This window comes from Plectropomus leopardus, chromosome 11, assembly GCF_026936395.1.
Source record: "Plectropomus leopardus strain MGB_pleo_1.0 chromosome 11, ASM2693639v1, whole genome shotgun sequence".
Classification (NCBI taxonomy): Eukaryota; Metazoa; Chordata; class Actinopteri; order Perciformes; family Serranidae; genus Plectropomus; species Plectropomus leopardus.
Window position 1 is genome coordinate 7,558,561 of NC_142186.1, and position 15,627 is coordinate 7,574,187.

Sequence of the window (15,627 nt, forward strand, 5' to 3'; positions counted from 1 at the left end):
AATCATAACATTAATACTGTTCTTTGTTACATTTAGATATTCCTATAAGCCGTGGTAAACAGCAAACATACACAAAAAAAGGGCCTGGCACAACTAAATGGAATGCCACCTTTGTTAATATTGTTAGTTACACCTGTACTTTCTATGAAACCCTGAAACTCACAAAAGGAAGCAAAAGGTTATCAGACAAGTCAAAAATATATATGAATACTGAAATAAACACATTCTTTTGAAAGAAAATAATTAAACATAGTTTGAAATAAAATATAAAGCTTTATATAATTAAAGTAACTTGACATTTTCATCCTGGTTAAGGAAGAGCAGAAATTGCTGTATTTCGTAAGTGTAAGTTGGTGTAAGTTTATAAGAACACCAAATTCAAAATTTGCAAAGTTATTGCCAACTTCTACAGAGAAAATAAAAGGCAACCTGACTGGAAACATTACAAATGGTCACTGTTGGTGCACGGCCAGTAAAACCACCCAGCGTCATTGGTAGCCGTCCACAGTCAGTGATATCATATCAGTGAGATGAGGTGCTTGTGCAGAACCCAGAGGACACTTAAAAGACAATACCCAACCAAGCCACAGCCTGTTCGCCCTGCTGCTGTCTGGCAAGTGATACAGAATCTGCTGCCATACCACCAGACGACAGAGCAGCTTCGTTCCTCATGTTTTAAGAGTCCTTAACTCATTCTTTGTATTCCAGAAAAAAATTGTTCGTCTTTTAGCTGCGACCAGCAGGTCTCTGGGTTGCACCCTTTGGGGCCACAGTTTTTGCCCTAGGAGGCTAATATTTGGTATGTAGGTCAACTGTGTGTGTTTGTATTCATGCCAATTGGAAATTGGGATGGCCTGTAACAGAAAGACACATAACTTGAAAATGAAATGGATTCAGGCAATGAGACCAAACTTTGTAGAAACACACACACACCCATACTATTTTGCCACGCCGCTTTTCATAACTCGTAAACTGGTTGTAGGGAGGCATCATTCTGATAGTGACCAGTGTTTGTGAGGTTGTGTGTGTAAGTATATGAATGGGAGGATACATGTGTGTGCGTGGTTGCAGCTGTTGTGAATTTGTGATTGATTTGATTGGGTGTGTCCATGTATGTGTGCATGCGTCTAACATCAGTGGAGAACTCAGAGGACTGAGTGATAGCTTACATGCAAATACTGGTACCTAACACCGACCTCTGTAGCTTACTTGTTTCACAAAATTACACTAGCCAGTGTATTTGTAGTTTCCTTTATCTGCTGAGTGGCCTGTGAAAAAAGCCCATATGCCGAGGCCACCAAATTCCAAATGTTTAGCATGAAAAAGGTGTTAATTTCTTAAGATGCTGTAACAAAGCTAACATAGAGTCACGGAAATGTCAGTCAAGCACAGTCTGTACATACCCACACTGCCATGGTTAGAGGACTAGTAATCTGTTTGATGAACTAATAATACCTTGTCTTAAACCCCTCATCCCTGACTCACTTGAGGGTCTTGGGTTACGGTCAACATACATGCTACCTACAGAGCAGCTGCTGGAGGGGATTTTTGCTACATTTCTCCCCTCGTCAATCTGACTTAGGGGAGTTCATGATGGCAGCAGAGGGGCTAACTTTGTAGTCACTTTAATAAAAAGCTAAAATTAGCTACTTTTGCTGTGTTCACATATTTTCAGGAGCTCATTAACAAGTGAAACCAGGTGAAAACAATGTATGCCTCCTTTCAAACCAGATGAAATGATTCGGTTAGTGTTGATATTAGTTTTGAGTCAGTTTGTAAGTATGACGGTGGCTCCATTGTGCAACTGATCACTTCCTCTTTAGCATATTTCATCAGGTGGGAAATAGTAGTGCTTTGAGAATTTACCAAATATCTCCAACTTTTAATTACAACTAAGAAGCTGACATGAACTGTTCTTTAGACTTGGCTAGTAAATATCCAAACAAGATGGCCTGAATGCAATATTAGTTCTTTGCTCAGGGATGCTCAGAGACACTGCATATATTCCAGTCTGTTATATTAACCTGAATGAAAGAAAAATGAGTTGGCTAGTGTTGTTAGAGTTGTAGGACACACATAAAAATCACAAGATGCACTATAGAATGTTGCTGTGTACAGGAAAACTTTGTATAATGTTAATAATTTGAGTTAATGCCTTCTGGATTACGCTTACATTTTGGTAAACAAAAGGTATATAATGGATTCTTTGTGTTATGTGCAGTTACTATGAACAATACTATACTGTGCATGAAATATATCAGCATCTGGAGATTTCTGTTACTTTTGTCAAATTTTCATAAATACTGCTGTATTACTGATGACTTATGCTGCACGCTGTGATCATTTTTATGCCTGCGACGGCAACGGCTATGGCCAGATGCATTATGGTTTTCGGGATTTTCCGTCCATCCGTCTGTCCATATCTCAAGAACACCTTGAGGAAAGTTGCTCAAATTTTGCTCAAAACGTCCCCTTGGACTCAATGATGAACTGATTTTAATTTTTGGTGGTCAAAGGTCACTATGACCTTGTATCCGTCTCATTCTCGTGAACACAGTATGTCAGGAACGCTTTGAGAAAATGTCTTCAAATTTGGCACAAATGTCTTCTTTGACTCAACGGTGCACTGATTAGATTTTGGAAGTCAAAGGCCAAGGTCACTTTTACTTGGTCTCAACTTAAATAGAAGGGGAAACATTTGGTCGGATGCTGGATTGATGGCACTAATCTTGGGTGTCCCTCTTTGAACTGTGCTGATTGTATAGATCATCTGTGCTGCCAGAATTTGTAACGTCTTTGCGACAACATCCATATTTGAAGCATAAACTGTCCTGAGTCTGGACAGAGATGGAGAACTGCAACTTTACTGGCTGGTGGAGATATATAATCAGGAGGCAGTTATTCTAGTCATTACTGAGAATAAACACTATAAAGATACAATGTTTACCTTGGTTATTACCAGGACTGCTGGACAAAGGCTCAGGTGGGGCAGTAAAGTTCTGTTCTCATATATTGGGAATGCTCACTGACATTGAGACTTGCCCCCATGTCCTTGCATGTTGCCTTGTAAGCAGTAATAAAATTATATTTTACTGTTGTCAGACCCTTAAAATAGTCTGACTTCAAAACAGCCATCTGTAAGTTTGGTTGAAGTAATAATCTAGACATTGTAAAATAATGTTATCCTATGACCGGTAGTTTGACCTCTGGAAATCCTGTACGCTACAATTCCAGCATTAACTCCCTCTCTTTAAGGAGTATAGTCAGAGGCCTGTAATGACTTTGCATAATGAGTTACATTCTCTTTTTTCATCGGGTCTGCTTTCTAAAAGATCTCTGCATTGTACAGGGGAGAGTGCTAGTCCCTTTTATCTCTAGAAAAAAACCCCTTGTGGCTACAGTTTGATCAATTAAACTCCTGAAAGGGCCCCCCCTCCTTTCATTCCTCTGCCTGAGAGGAATATAAAGTTATCAGTCTTCCCAAGCGATATGAGGACGGAAATAAGTAGTTTGTCTATAAAAATGTCCAGGTACTTTATCAGCGTCCCAGTAGGCCCCGAGGCCCTGACACTGTTCAATGTGGCTCTCCTGTACTCCAGTCTCATGTGCTCTCCCTCCCTCTCTCCCTCCCCTGTCTACTCCATCTCTGCCCGAGGCCCGCTCCTCGCTGGGTGGGGTGTATGCTGCCGGCCCTGCACCTCCAGTGGGATTGACTGGGGCCCGAGCCCCAAGTGAGGTTATCGATTTCAATCAGTGGCTGGGGAGATTGGAGCTGAATGATGCTGTAGACTTTAAACGGTGGTCAGCTGCACTGTTGGTTGTTTGGGGGGAAAATGCTGCAGGAGGAGGCACTTTGCTTTTGAAGAGAAGTCAGATAAACATACAAACAGAATTATATAGAGAGCGAGAGATCTTAATCTTCTAGTTTGGAGTTTTACTGTATGTTTGGGGGTGTTTTTTTGGGCAGAAAAAGCGCCCAAATAGACCCCAGAAGTACAAATATTGCAGATAATAGATTTCATAACCATGACTAGATGTAAGGCTGCAACAACTACTTTCATTATCAATTTATCTGTTGATTATTTTCTCAATTAATCGATTAATTGTTTGGTTCGTCAGAAGTAAAAGAATGTCCAAAAGTCCAAGATTTCATTTTCAAATAGCTTGTTTTGTCCAATTTAACAGTCTAAAACTTTGAAAATGTTGTTCAAGTCTAGCACAAAAACAGGCTGTAACCACAAATTTTGTGCTCTTTTGCCTGAAATATCACTTTAAATAACTTTCAGATGAATTTTCTGCCAACTGACTAACTGATTAATCGACTAATAGTTGCAGCTCTAATTAGTTGCAGCTTCGAAGTGTTGAGGTGAAGCGTGTAGATGTGGAAAACAAATGAATACAGGTGGTTACATAATTGCTTTGCTGATAGCTTTCAATATAAACTAATGTATATACTGTATATAAAGAAACTGACAGTAAATGTTAGTTGCATAATCTGGGTGAAGGAGTGGGAGTCTAAGCAATTAATGTTCCTCAATAGTGCATCGGGTGTTTTTTCTCTTGAGCAGATACTGAGAAGAGTGAAGTGACAACTTTTTGTTCCATCATCGTTCACAGGAAAGCGCAGGCATAAAGAAAAGACTGATAAAGTTCCTGTTCTGCTTAAAGAGGGAAGTTAGTTCACACAATGAGAGCGCCGCTGTTTTTCTGCTCTCAGAAGCATTTGCATCAAGGCCAGGAGATTAAACGTGTGGGTTGGGAACTGGAGAGAGTGTGTTGTCTCGCTTGGGGCCCCCGATGCCAGAGTTCTAGCTTTCATCGCACTGGGTGAAAGATTTTCTCCTGGACGTTTCACTCTCTGTGGCTACAGGTGGGTGGTTTGCTTGCTGTAGGTGGCAGCCACTGTGGATTTCATGCAAAAGTACAGAGGAGGTGGCTGTGGGCAAATTGTTTCACAATTGCCAATGTTCAATACTGTTGCGCTGAGATGCTGAATCCCACACTCTGTAAACTCATTTGTGGAGTTAGATGGTATTTGGAGTGTTATGGTAATATTTAAAATCGTGGGTGTTTGTGTTTTTGTAATGTCGATATTTATAATGTCAGTTTTTTAGACTTTATTATGGAGAGCCAATGGAGAGAGAGCATATCAAGTGGGGTACTGAATGCTGCTGCATATCAGTTTGTAAAAGGAAAATGATGTCTGACAATTAGAGCTAAAAAAAAAAGAACAAGTAACTATTTTGATTATTGTAATTATTCAGCCTTTTTTAAACAAAATTGCCAAACTGCTGCTGGTTCAAGCTTCTCAAATGTGAGACTGTAATGCTTTTATTTGTCGCATATGATGATACATTGAACATTTGTAAGTTTTGGACGGTTGGTCAGGCACAACTAGCTATTTAAGTAAACCTGTTGGCCATTTTTCATGACTTTCTGGCTTTTTATAGACAATTAAAGAAGTGCATTAATCAAAAAATATTCAGCAGATGAATCATAAGTGAAATAATTATTAGTTGCAGCACTACTTGCATGCTTTTCTTGCTTGATTGCATGTTTTTATTTGGGTTTCACACTGGTTTTACTACTAGAGACACACTTGCATCATTATGTAATGCCAGAATGTGACTGACATAGTGTCCCCTAAAACATAGATTATTGATATGAAATTGTTAAAAAAAAAACATGATTAAATACACAAATTCTTAGAATTTGAAAATCAATCATACTTTTTTTTCTACATCTTCTTTGTAAGGCTCCATGTTCAGTGCGATTGTGCTGGTGCTTGGATGCCTGCTGCTGCAGAGGAACCCAGTGACCACAGAGGGGCATCGTGGGACCAACCGCCATGTCTTCTATGCAGTGGAAATGGACGGAGGCACCGAAGCCGTCGGAGCTCTGGCCGAGCAGCACGGACTGGAGTTCATTCAACGGGTCAGTGCATGTTTAAAACCCCTGTTGTTGCCTCTTCGTGTGGGCCTGGAGTTTACATTTTCTAAATCTGGTTCCTGAGCTGCCAAAGTGCTGACTTCACTTTCCTGTTTGAGGGATATCTGACTTTCATCAAATTACAGCAGCGTTTCTGAATATTTCATATCTGATCAAAGACACATACAGTCTACGGAGAGTGACACACACATTTGAAGAGACACATACACACACGCAGAAAGACACACATTTGCACATACAGTTTACACGTGCGAAATTCCTATATATGTTGCATAGGCTCCATCTGAATGTCTTTAGAGATGATTGGGTCTTTACCTATTTGCCTGAGTTTTAATCTGTCATGCTGAAATCTTTCCATTTGTCGGAAGACTAGATGTGATTTATCCACATCAATACTTTAAAGGTTACTTTGGTTGTTGAGCCTGAAAGTGTGTCAGCTCCCTCAAAGAATGTTCTCTGCTGCAATAAAAAATAAGGGCTCAGCGCAGGTCTTGGATAGGTGGAATACAGTCCATTTTTTTTTGGTTAGAGGGAGTTCAAAGAGGCTGTTCAAGGGCATAACATATTTTGAAATGAACTTCTTCTGATTCCCTTTTATGAGAGATTCACAGTCAGAAAGATTTAAAAGGTAAGAGCCCCCATGAATTGACATCCGTTCCTGCTGTGCTCTGTTACATTCAGGATTTTAAGAAGGGATTCTTTTATTTAAGTTCGTCTTTTCAAAGAATCAACACAGATTCTTGCGATAAAATGTACTATTTGATTAAAAAACATTGTGTAAGCAATCCATCATGGACATTTCACATGCTAAAACACCCAGATAGTGCAAGTGCCTGACCTTAAGTACAGTAATCCATCTTGATTTTTTTTTTTAGATATAATGTTTTTCATTTTCATAGTTCTGTTTTTAATTGGTTATAGAAAAAGCCCTACAGGTGAGAAAAGCCCACTCTAAATCTCCCAAGAGTCCCCATAAAAGGTTTTGGTAGCACTTCATTCATTTAAAGCGTATTGCACTTTGTTCTTTGGCGGCAGATGCACATTCCTGCATCGATTTTACTTGCGGCACACAATAAAAAAACAGTCATTTGAAGTTATTGATAAGTGATACTGGTGTGTGTGTGTGTGTGTTTTGACATTATTGATAAGAGTTTGAGGGAGTGTCCGCTGGCCTGGTGTGAGGCTGTGTGCAGCGTTGGTTGGCCCGGGGGAACAGGGACGCAAGCTCATTTCAACCTTGGCCTCGCTGCCTGTGCTGTCTCTGCTGCCTCTGCTGCTGCCTGGATCATGAATAAAACATCTCTTTGACCTTTATCAGGAGTGTATTGGACAGTCCACCCCCGTCTCTGTCTTCCTCTCTGCCTGTCTCTCTCTCGTTGTCCCTCATGTATGCACACAAACACCTCTGCCTCTTCCTGCATTGTTTTCTGCTCTTTTATACACAGCTGATAGCCCCCCGATGTACTTGTAATGACCCAAACAAAAGCAAAAAAAACAATTTTTTATTTACATGTGCATGCACGTGGTGCTATAAAAGACATATTTGCAATAACTGTAGTTTTGTTAGTTTCTATTCCGGTTTGAGAAATGGTGCAAGAATCCTGCGGCATTGTCAAAACCAGTGAATGGATGCAGCATTCTGTTGTAGTTCATTGTCAGGGATGTGTAGTCAGTGTGTTTGTGTTAATGAGGTGTCCAACTCAGCTCCACTATATCCTGAGAGGAGCCTCAGACAACCCCCACTTTCACGACCCCCTCAGGTCCAATCTGCTGACTGGCTTCCTCTACCTGTCTGTCGCCAGAGGCTGATGCTAAATGTCACTGACACTAAATCGCCTTTGTTAATTCTATTGTAAATATCGTACTATCAAGAAGAAGCCGCAGCTTCACAATTTGCTGTGATATATATATATATATATATATATATATATTTAAAAAAAAAACATTGAAGTGAAATGAAAAGTCTGACAAGCCCCATGCCAGCTTTGGAGGATTGTGATGTCTGCTGGCATTCCAGTGGTAATGCTGCATGAGTGGAATGGGAATCAAATGTCTCCATGCTGGCACTCAACATATTGTTGGTCTCTTTGATTTAGTGTACGGCATCCAGGAAAATGTCATCTCGTCTCTCCATTGTGCACACTTGACATATCCATTTTGCAACTGTAAAATACAAAGAAAAACAAAGCAAAATACCCGCGCTGATGTCTTTATGCCGCACGGGCAGATTTACTCTGATGCACTGCAGTTCCCTTTTTTTTTTTTTTGCAGGTGGTAGCAGACGCGCCGAAGCCTTTCCCTGTCAGTCTTTATGATTTTTAAATGTGTCAGAGAGATGGAGTTCATCTGTCCACATTTGTCTTACACCTTACTCATTTAGAAATATTTGAGGATGGCTTGTAGTTTGTCAGCATTCCTTTTTAAATCGCCTCGTTCCCAATGATGCAGTGAAATGTGGAAAAATTTAAATAAGGAAACAAACGCGCCCAGGAAGCTCTTGCTTGTAATTATTACAGCCGTGTGGCAGCACTGACGTGGATTCACAGATTACTCTGTCATACAATGGCGAGTCTCATCCCCAACCAAGGATGTGCTGCCTTAATGCAATCATTATGAGCCACAGAGAAAGAGATGCTCTGACTAGGCAGGTAATGGCAGCCATTACAGGTGCAGGGTTTCACGCACAATGACAAAGAGAGAGGAAAAAAAAAGACCCTGATCGCGATCTAAAATAGATGATTTTCTGTTTCACTTTCTGCCTGCACAGAACAAACAGCACAGTGACTTGATATTACACGCTGATTAAAAAGAAGCCTCAGCTCGCAGGCTTGCTTTACAATACAGCCGACCTAGTTTTAAGTTACATCACACGATACTGCATTGTTTACAGGTATTATTTTTTGCTTACTTAAGAGTTTGCAAATCCGATTAGAGCCAGATTAGGTCTGTGTTGCATTGTTTTTATTTTAGCTGAGATCACTGCTTTGAGAATTAAGTGTGTATGTGAGTGTGTGTATGTGTGTGTGTGTGTGTGTGTGTGTGTGTGTGTGCTGGGTTTTTGTCTTGAACTCTGACACCAGGAAGTCCCTGGTCTCCAACCAATGGTGAAAGGCCTCCCAGATTCCCCTTCTCTCCAGTGAGGTGGAATACTGCTGGCAGATTACCATATCATTACCATATCATTAGCATAACATTACCGCAGCACAGCTTGGCTCGCTGTCTGCGGACGTGCTATCAGCTCATCGAGAGATTCAATCCCCAATCCGCTCCGTGCCCCTCTCCCCTCTCCCCTCCACTCCCCTCTCTTCCCTCTGTACTTGTGAGGTGTGTTTTCCATCTGAGTAAAGCAGATGTAATTGAGGTAGAGCACTGGATTTACCGGCTAAATGAAATCACACAAACGCTCTGCGATCAGCCGGGGCCGCTGTCGTACACATTCAGAGAGCTTCTTCTCTGAAACCTCACAGCGCTGCTCCCCAATTCAGAATTTCTAATATCCTCTCAGAAATAGCCTCAGTCAGATGCTAAGCTATGTCAAGCCTTACTCTGGCTGGATTTCTCCAGGCTGTTATGTTATGGCCAGGTATGTGTGTGTGTCTGGCAAAAGGAAAAAGGCCAGCGTGCCACCATCTCCTCCCTCGCCCCTTCCTCTTCCTTTCCTGTACCGTAGGGCACCCAGGGGCGCGAAAAGGGACACCAATCCTCTAATGGTTGGAAGAGAGGGCCCATTCCATTAGTCAGGGGGCCCAGAGTTCACCTCCGCTTCTCGGTGCGAGGAGGGCGGAGAGAGCGAAATGGAGGCAGGTGTTGGCCGGGGGCAACGCAGAGGGCAACACTGCACCAGCTGCATGCTGGGAAATGCAGCACCTTTTTTTTTTTCTCCCCCATCTCCTTCTATTTCTATTTCCTCACGCAGATGCACACACCTTGCGCATATAGCACAACACACACACACACACACACACACACAGACACACGCACGCAGCCTGACTTCCTCTCACCCGCTTTTGTCCCCAATTTTAATTCATTCCAGTAAGCTTTTCTCCATTTTCCTTATCTCTTTCTTTCTCCCTCACACACTCATTCACTCACTCATTCACTCACGGCTATCTCCATCTCTTTCATTTTCGCTCTCTCTCTCACTTTGCTGCCTCCCCCCCCCCTCCCCTCCCCTCACCCCATCCTCGCTCATGCCTCACTCTCATTTGTAAATGGAGAGAGGACTTGACTGAGGAATATGTGGAGGAGATGTGGTTTCCCTCCCAGGTGGGAAACTCAGGCGGGAGATGAAGGTAGAGAAGAAGAAGAAGAAGAAGAAGAAAGAGTAGAAGGGGGTGAGGAGGAGGAGGAGGAGGAGGAGGAGGAGGACGAGAGCAGAAATTATGCTACCACTCCCTCTCTCTCCCTTCCTCTCTCTCCCCGGGCTGAGATGATGTATGGCTGCAAAGGCCACATGTTGGCCGTGTGATGGATTAAAGCACTTTGTAGGAAAATTACTGAGAGCGCCTCAGCACACCCGAGTCTAGCCCTTAATAAAACTCTCTTCAATATTGAAATGGAGAGAGAGATAGGGAAAGAGAGAGAGAGATAAAGAAGATAAAGGAAGATGGTGGACGAGAGCAGCGAGTGGTGGGAGAAGCACAAACATACTCTTGTAGGTGAAATGGAATATTGAGGAATATTGTAAAATTTCACGTTGTGTAGCTTTTACTGTTAGATTTTACTGCAAGTCTTTGCCTTGAATGTGTTTATAAAAAGAGCTTATAGAGAAATAAGTGAAAGTATACCAGGTTTTATGGAGCTGTTGTTTATTCTAAGCTTTGTGGATGAGCTTTTACAACATGTTTGTCAGTTACCGCTGCTGTCGAGTAGTTTTTAGCTATGAACATTTCCTCTCCAATGTGAGATGCTTGAGAAAGTTTTGCAGAAAGCACAGACTTCATGCTAAACCTGTGTAATGTGATGGTAGACTCCAGCACAGTGTCAGTTTTTATTTCCAGATAGCAGATCACTGTAGATTGTTTTCATCTAAGGAGAATTATTTTTCCACGGTTGACTTCATTGTAAAACTTTTATGGTTTGTGCCACACAGAGCAGATTTTATTTTGGTTGTTTAACTCTTAACTGAGTGGGACTCATGAAGGACAGAAATAAGTGAAGCCTGTTGCAACTTGGAATGTAATAACTCGGTGCGTAGCTGTAGAGTGCAGAAAGCCTGTTTTTGTAATCCTCAACTAATTCCCACATTTGCAGTGACATCACATTGACACAGTCACAGTGCCTGAATATATCCTTAACGAATTATACAATAGAAAGTGAAATGGCGACTATTCCATAAATCAGTTGATCAGTTCTGTCATTTCAAGCACACTTGCGGCTGCTTTTCTCCGCCCTATGTGGCAGCAAATTGAGCGTATTTGGTTTCGGACTGTCACCTTTGGAATTTAAAAAAAAAAAAAAAAAGTGTTGATGATATTGTTATGTTTCACCCTTTGATAACCGCGACTTCATGAAAGCCAGCTTGATTTCACTCAGGTTCCCCTCAGTGTCCAAACTGGAGTTAACTCTTAATGTGCATAGTTTTCATGTCCTATAACCTAAATTGTGTTTAGCAATAAGAGTTACACTGAAGGGGTCAGCAAGTACAAGGATTTTGTAATGAATTTATTGGCTAAACCCTGGTGTATTTCAACGAGGGTCTTATTTTCATAATAATTTCCCCCATTTTCAATATGACTTATGTGTTCAGATGTTTTTTTTTCTTTACAACATTCTTGCAACTTGTTGTCTCCTTTTTGGTCTTGTCTTGTTGAATTAGTTTACTTTTCTAAAGCAAGATTTTATCCGCTTTGTTTTTGAGGCTTTGTATGTGTGCAGGTGCTGGAAAACTAGTCACTTAATTATATTTTCTATTCTTCCAATGATTAGATTATAGAAATAAAAGTTGTTTTTATTTGTTTTGTTGCCATGATGCTCTCATTTTGTCTCATGTTATATATCCGACACACCCCTTTACTGTACAGCAGAATGTTTTTGCCCCTCCATAAAAGCTGACTTTGGCATGTTTAGTTGACTTTGATAAAATCAACTGTTAAAAACAAATGTTGTTTTTTTAAAATTCAATACATGCATTATGTTTCCAAATTCAAATGAGTAATCATATAAAAAATCAGATCTCAGTATTGACAAAAATAATGTTGATTATGATTTTTGTCATAAGCAAGCAGCCTTAGTTCACCTCCTTAGAACTGCAGACATGTCTCTTTCTGCTTTTTGGGGAAATTATTTATTTTTTTTGGCAGAGTGAAATGTAGGCGTTTAGTTAAAACCTTGTACAATCATTTGATTGATCATAATTCTTGCCCTGTTGGGCCTCTGTTTTTTTGCGATTTTGCTATTAAATTATAGCAAATAACTTGATGAGAACATAATAAGATCCTTCTTATTTAACATTTACACTAAACAACAACCAATCTCAAAATTCTTGCATTTGTCTTAAAAAAAACCCTGTTGGTCTCTGTGTTTGTCACTTTAAAATGGGCTGTAGAAGCCTTGAAGCCCCCTCCCATCTCCTGCATTTCCTGCCAATACTGTAACCAACAAGGCTTAACTGCTCACCCCATTTAGCCCCAAGCATCCCCCTCTATCACCCAGCCCTCCTCCTATCTCCCCTTTCTGCTTCTCCATATTTGGGGCTGTGGAGGCCACGGCCCCTGTAGGGCTGTTAGTATACACACCAGCTGCTATTTGCTCCATAGGGTGGGCTGCCTCACGTGGCTCTCACACACTGCTTCAATGACTCTTGATGTCTGTGTTTGTTTTTGTTTATCCTTCCTGCTTTTCCCTTCCATCCCTCCCTCCATCTCTGCTGCTCTCTCCTCTTTCTGTCTGGCTGTTGGAGGCCGTCAGCAGCAGCGGGACACACGTCCTGCAGATGCTTCAGCACTGAGACGACTCAAAGTCCATCTCTGCTGAACGGCCATCAGATGCTGGAGTCCAAATCAGGCCTTGAGTGCTATTTCCTTTTTGAACTGTGCTGTTTATATTTTTCAGACAGAGGATGGTGAAAGCCCAGAGTTTGTGTTAACACCAACATGTTGTCTGTTAAGTTGCAGAATAAATTTTGATATCGGTATAATGGCAGTAAACAGATGAGACCACTTGTTGGTGGCTGCTCTGTGGTTTTAGTCCTGCACAAAGAAGCTGTAGTTTTAAGACACAAAGAAAATCTGTCCCACACCTAACAAAAGTAGCTCAAACATGAAGATGTACAATTAAGGAAAATTACACAAAAAACTCCTACTAATTGTATTTATTAATCATGTGTTTATCTGACCACATGGGGGAAGCTAAACAATTTTTCTTTAAAAAAAAAAAGGCAGAAATGATTAACAATTTGCTGGTTCCCAATTCTTAAGTGTAGGAATTTGCTGTTTTTCTTTGTCATTTATGATAGCAAATGAACAGTCTTTGAGGTTTGAGACTTTTGGTTCTGGGAAAATTGTGATGAGCATTTCTCACAATTTTTTTTACATTTTATAGACTGAACAATGCATGGTGGAATTGTGAAAATAATTGGCGGATTAAATAATAATTTAAAAAAATGATTTCATGTGAAAAATAAATGTTCTGTAGTGTTGTATTCGTATAACAGACAAATGTTAGCCCAGTTTTCCTTTTTAGCTTTTTTTTTTAAATCTCCACTATCTGTGGAGGGAAGTTTTTGTCTCTTTAGTGTACAGGCTACACTATGTTCACTCGGTCTGTCTGGTATTTATTTTTCTTTGATATTATAAACTGAGCTTAAGTAAGAAGTTTAGACTCAGTGAAAAAAAGCAGCTTAATCAGTTTTAACTCTGCTAGCTCATGATGGACATTTGTCATGAATTCTGGTATCTTATATAGTAAACAGATCATGAAAAAAAACCATTAGTGCCACTTCTACGGACATGATTGCTAGACACACAGGCAACATTTAATGCTTAGGTTTGCAAGTTTGCCTTCAGCAATGATGATTTCAAAAGTTAAAGGAGCTACTAGCAATTCTCATGGATCATCACAATGTTTCACATGAAGTCTCGGTTTTAAGCTCTTTTAGCAGACAAATAAAAGAACCTGTCAGAAAATGAAAGGACACAAACACATAAAAAATACACAAAACACCAAAAAACAGACATTAAGGAACAAAAGATAAAACAAGTAGATCACAGTACCTGCAGTTTTTGTTTCACAGTGCCTTAAATCTGCTTTTTTTTCCTTCAAGTGATTTGTTTTAAATCGTGTTGCTTGGGTCTTTCAGTCATATGCTCCGTCTTATGATAATCTGATTTGACACTTGAAGATGGAGCAAAGGCTTTTCTTTTCCATAGGATTCAATAACAAAGTGCCAGACTTTAAAAAAAAAATACAGATATGACGAAAAATATGGAGTAACAACACCAAATCTGGAAAAGGTTACACTGACTACATATAACAAAAATAATATAAAGTCATTTGGCATCTGTTTACACGGACATCAAAAACTTGTTTCAGTCATTAATAAATCAAATTGTGACTATTTTTTTTTTTTTCCAAATTAAGACTTATGATTGTTGAAGTTTTCATTGTTTCACTGGCAAATAAAAATTGGGCAATTTTAAAAGAGTTTAATTAGAGCTTTCAGAGCCCTCAGTTTGTCAAGTGTCTCAGCTGGAGGAGAAAACAGCTGAATTGTTCTCAACTTGTAAGTGGAGTGAAGCTCGAGGATTTCAGCTGTAGGTAGATTTTGTATTTCTGTATTTCCTATCTTGATTTATAATGCGGCGTCTTTTGGTGATATTGTTAAGGTGTCTTTAAAGAGCACGTAGCGTTCTGCTGACCTTGACTTGGGTATCACAGTACCCAGCAAAGCTTACAATGGTGCTACAGTGAATTTCACAGTGGAGCTGTACTTGCTCCTGAGGCTGCACATTAGGTAGATGTGAAAACAAAATAAAAAGCCACTATGGGATAATTAAAATTCCGTTCTTTAATTGATTAATCTATTATTCCTCTCTGTCTTCGCTCTGACTGCCATCTCACATAATTGCTGCCGATTTTTGGTTGGCATCCAAAATGGTTGAGTCCAATATTTACTCCATAAGGGAGCTTTTTAACAGTTGTTCTTTTCAGGAGTAGTAGCCAGGTCTGCAGCTGATCCAAGTCATAGATTTTTTTGTTTTGTTTTTTGTTTCCATATCATAATGTACTGTGTACAGCATTTTGAATGAGACTACTTTTCAGTTGTGTCAAGGAAAGTTAAGTTTCTTTTTTCTTTGCTTATTTTAATTAATATGCTGGAAATTCTGGTGCATAAAGTACCTTATCTGAAGTTTGAGCATGTCATGGTTATCATTATATCAATACAGTTAATAGTTTAATTAGCGGTTAGCAGTGTTGCCTTACAGCAGTGTGTGTGTGCGTGTGTGTGAGTGTGAATACACTGGCTGCTGGAGTCTTTCTGTTTAGAGTTTGTATGTTCCCCTTTGTGGCTTTCCACCTTCTGTCCTAATACATGCAGGTCAGGTTATTTGGAGACGATAATTGCACATAAACGCGACTAGTACATTATGTTAATGCAATTAGTTCTTTCTTTATCTGCAGTATTTTTTTTCTGGATGACACATACAGAGGACAGAGGGGGTTATTTCCACTCACATG

The 15,627-nt window shown here is 40.1% G+C and overlaps 1 protein-coding gene across 7 annotated transcripts in view; it reads left to right on the plus strand.

Annotated features, from left to right (window-relative positions):
- The window catches only part of LOC121946024 (neuroendocrine convertase 1-like), a 216,737-nt gene that overhangs the window by 1,673 nt on the left and 199,437 nt on the right, over nucleotides 1-15,627 (plus strand). For 5 of the 7 annotated variants that reach the window (XM_088083954.1, XM_088083955.1, XM_042490429.2 and 2 more), the window contains exons 1-2: nucleotides 4,691-4,870; nucleotides 5,756-5,934. In XM_088083954.1, coding sequence (XP_087940080.1) covers nucleotides 5,761-5,934 — 174 coding nt within the window. In that variant the 5' untranslated portion in view covers nucleotides 4,691-4,870; nucleotides 5,756-5,760. Of the gene's footprint in view, nucleotides 1-4,688; nucleotides 4,871-5,755; nucleotides 5,935-15,627 lie in introns of those variants that run through there. The other 2 variants (XM_088083956.1, XM_088083951.1) reach the window with 2 other exon arrangements.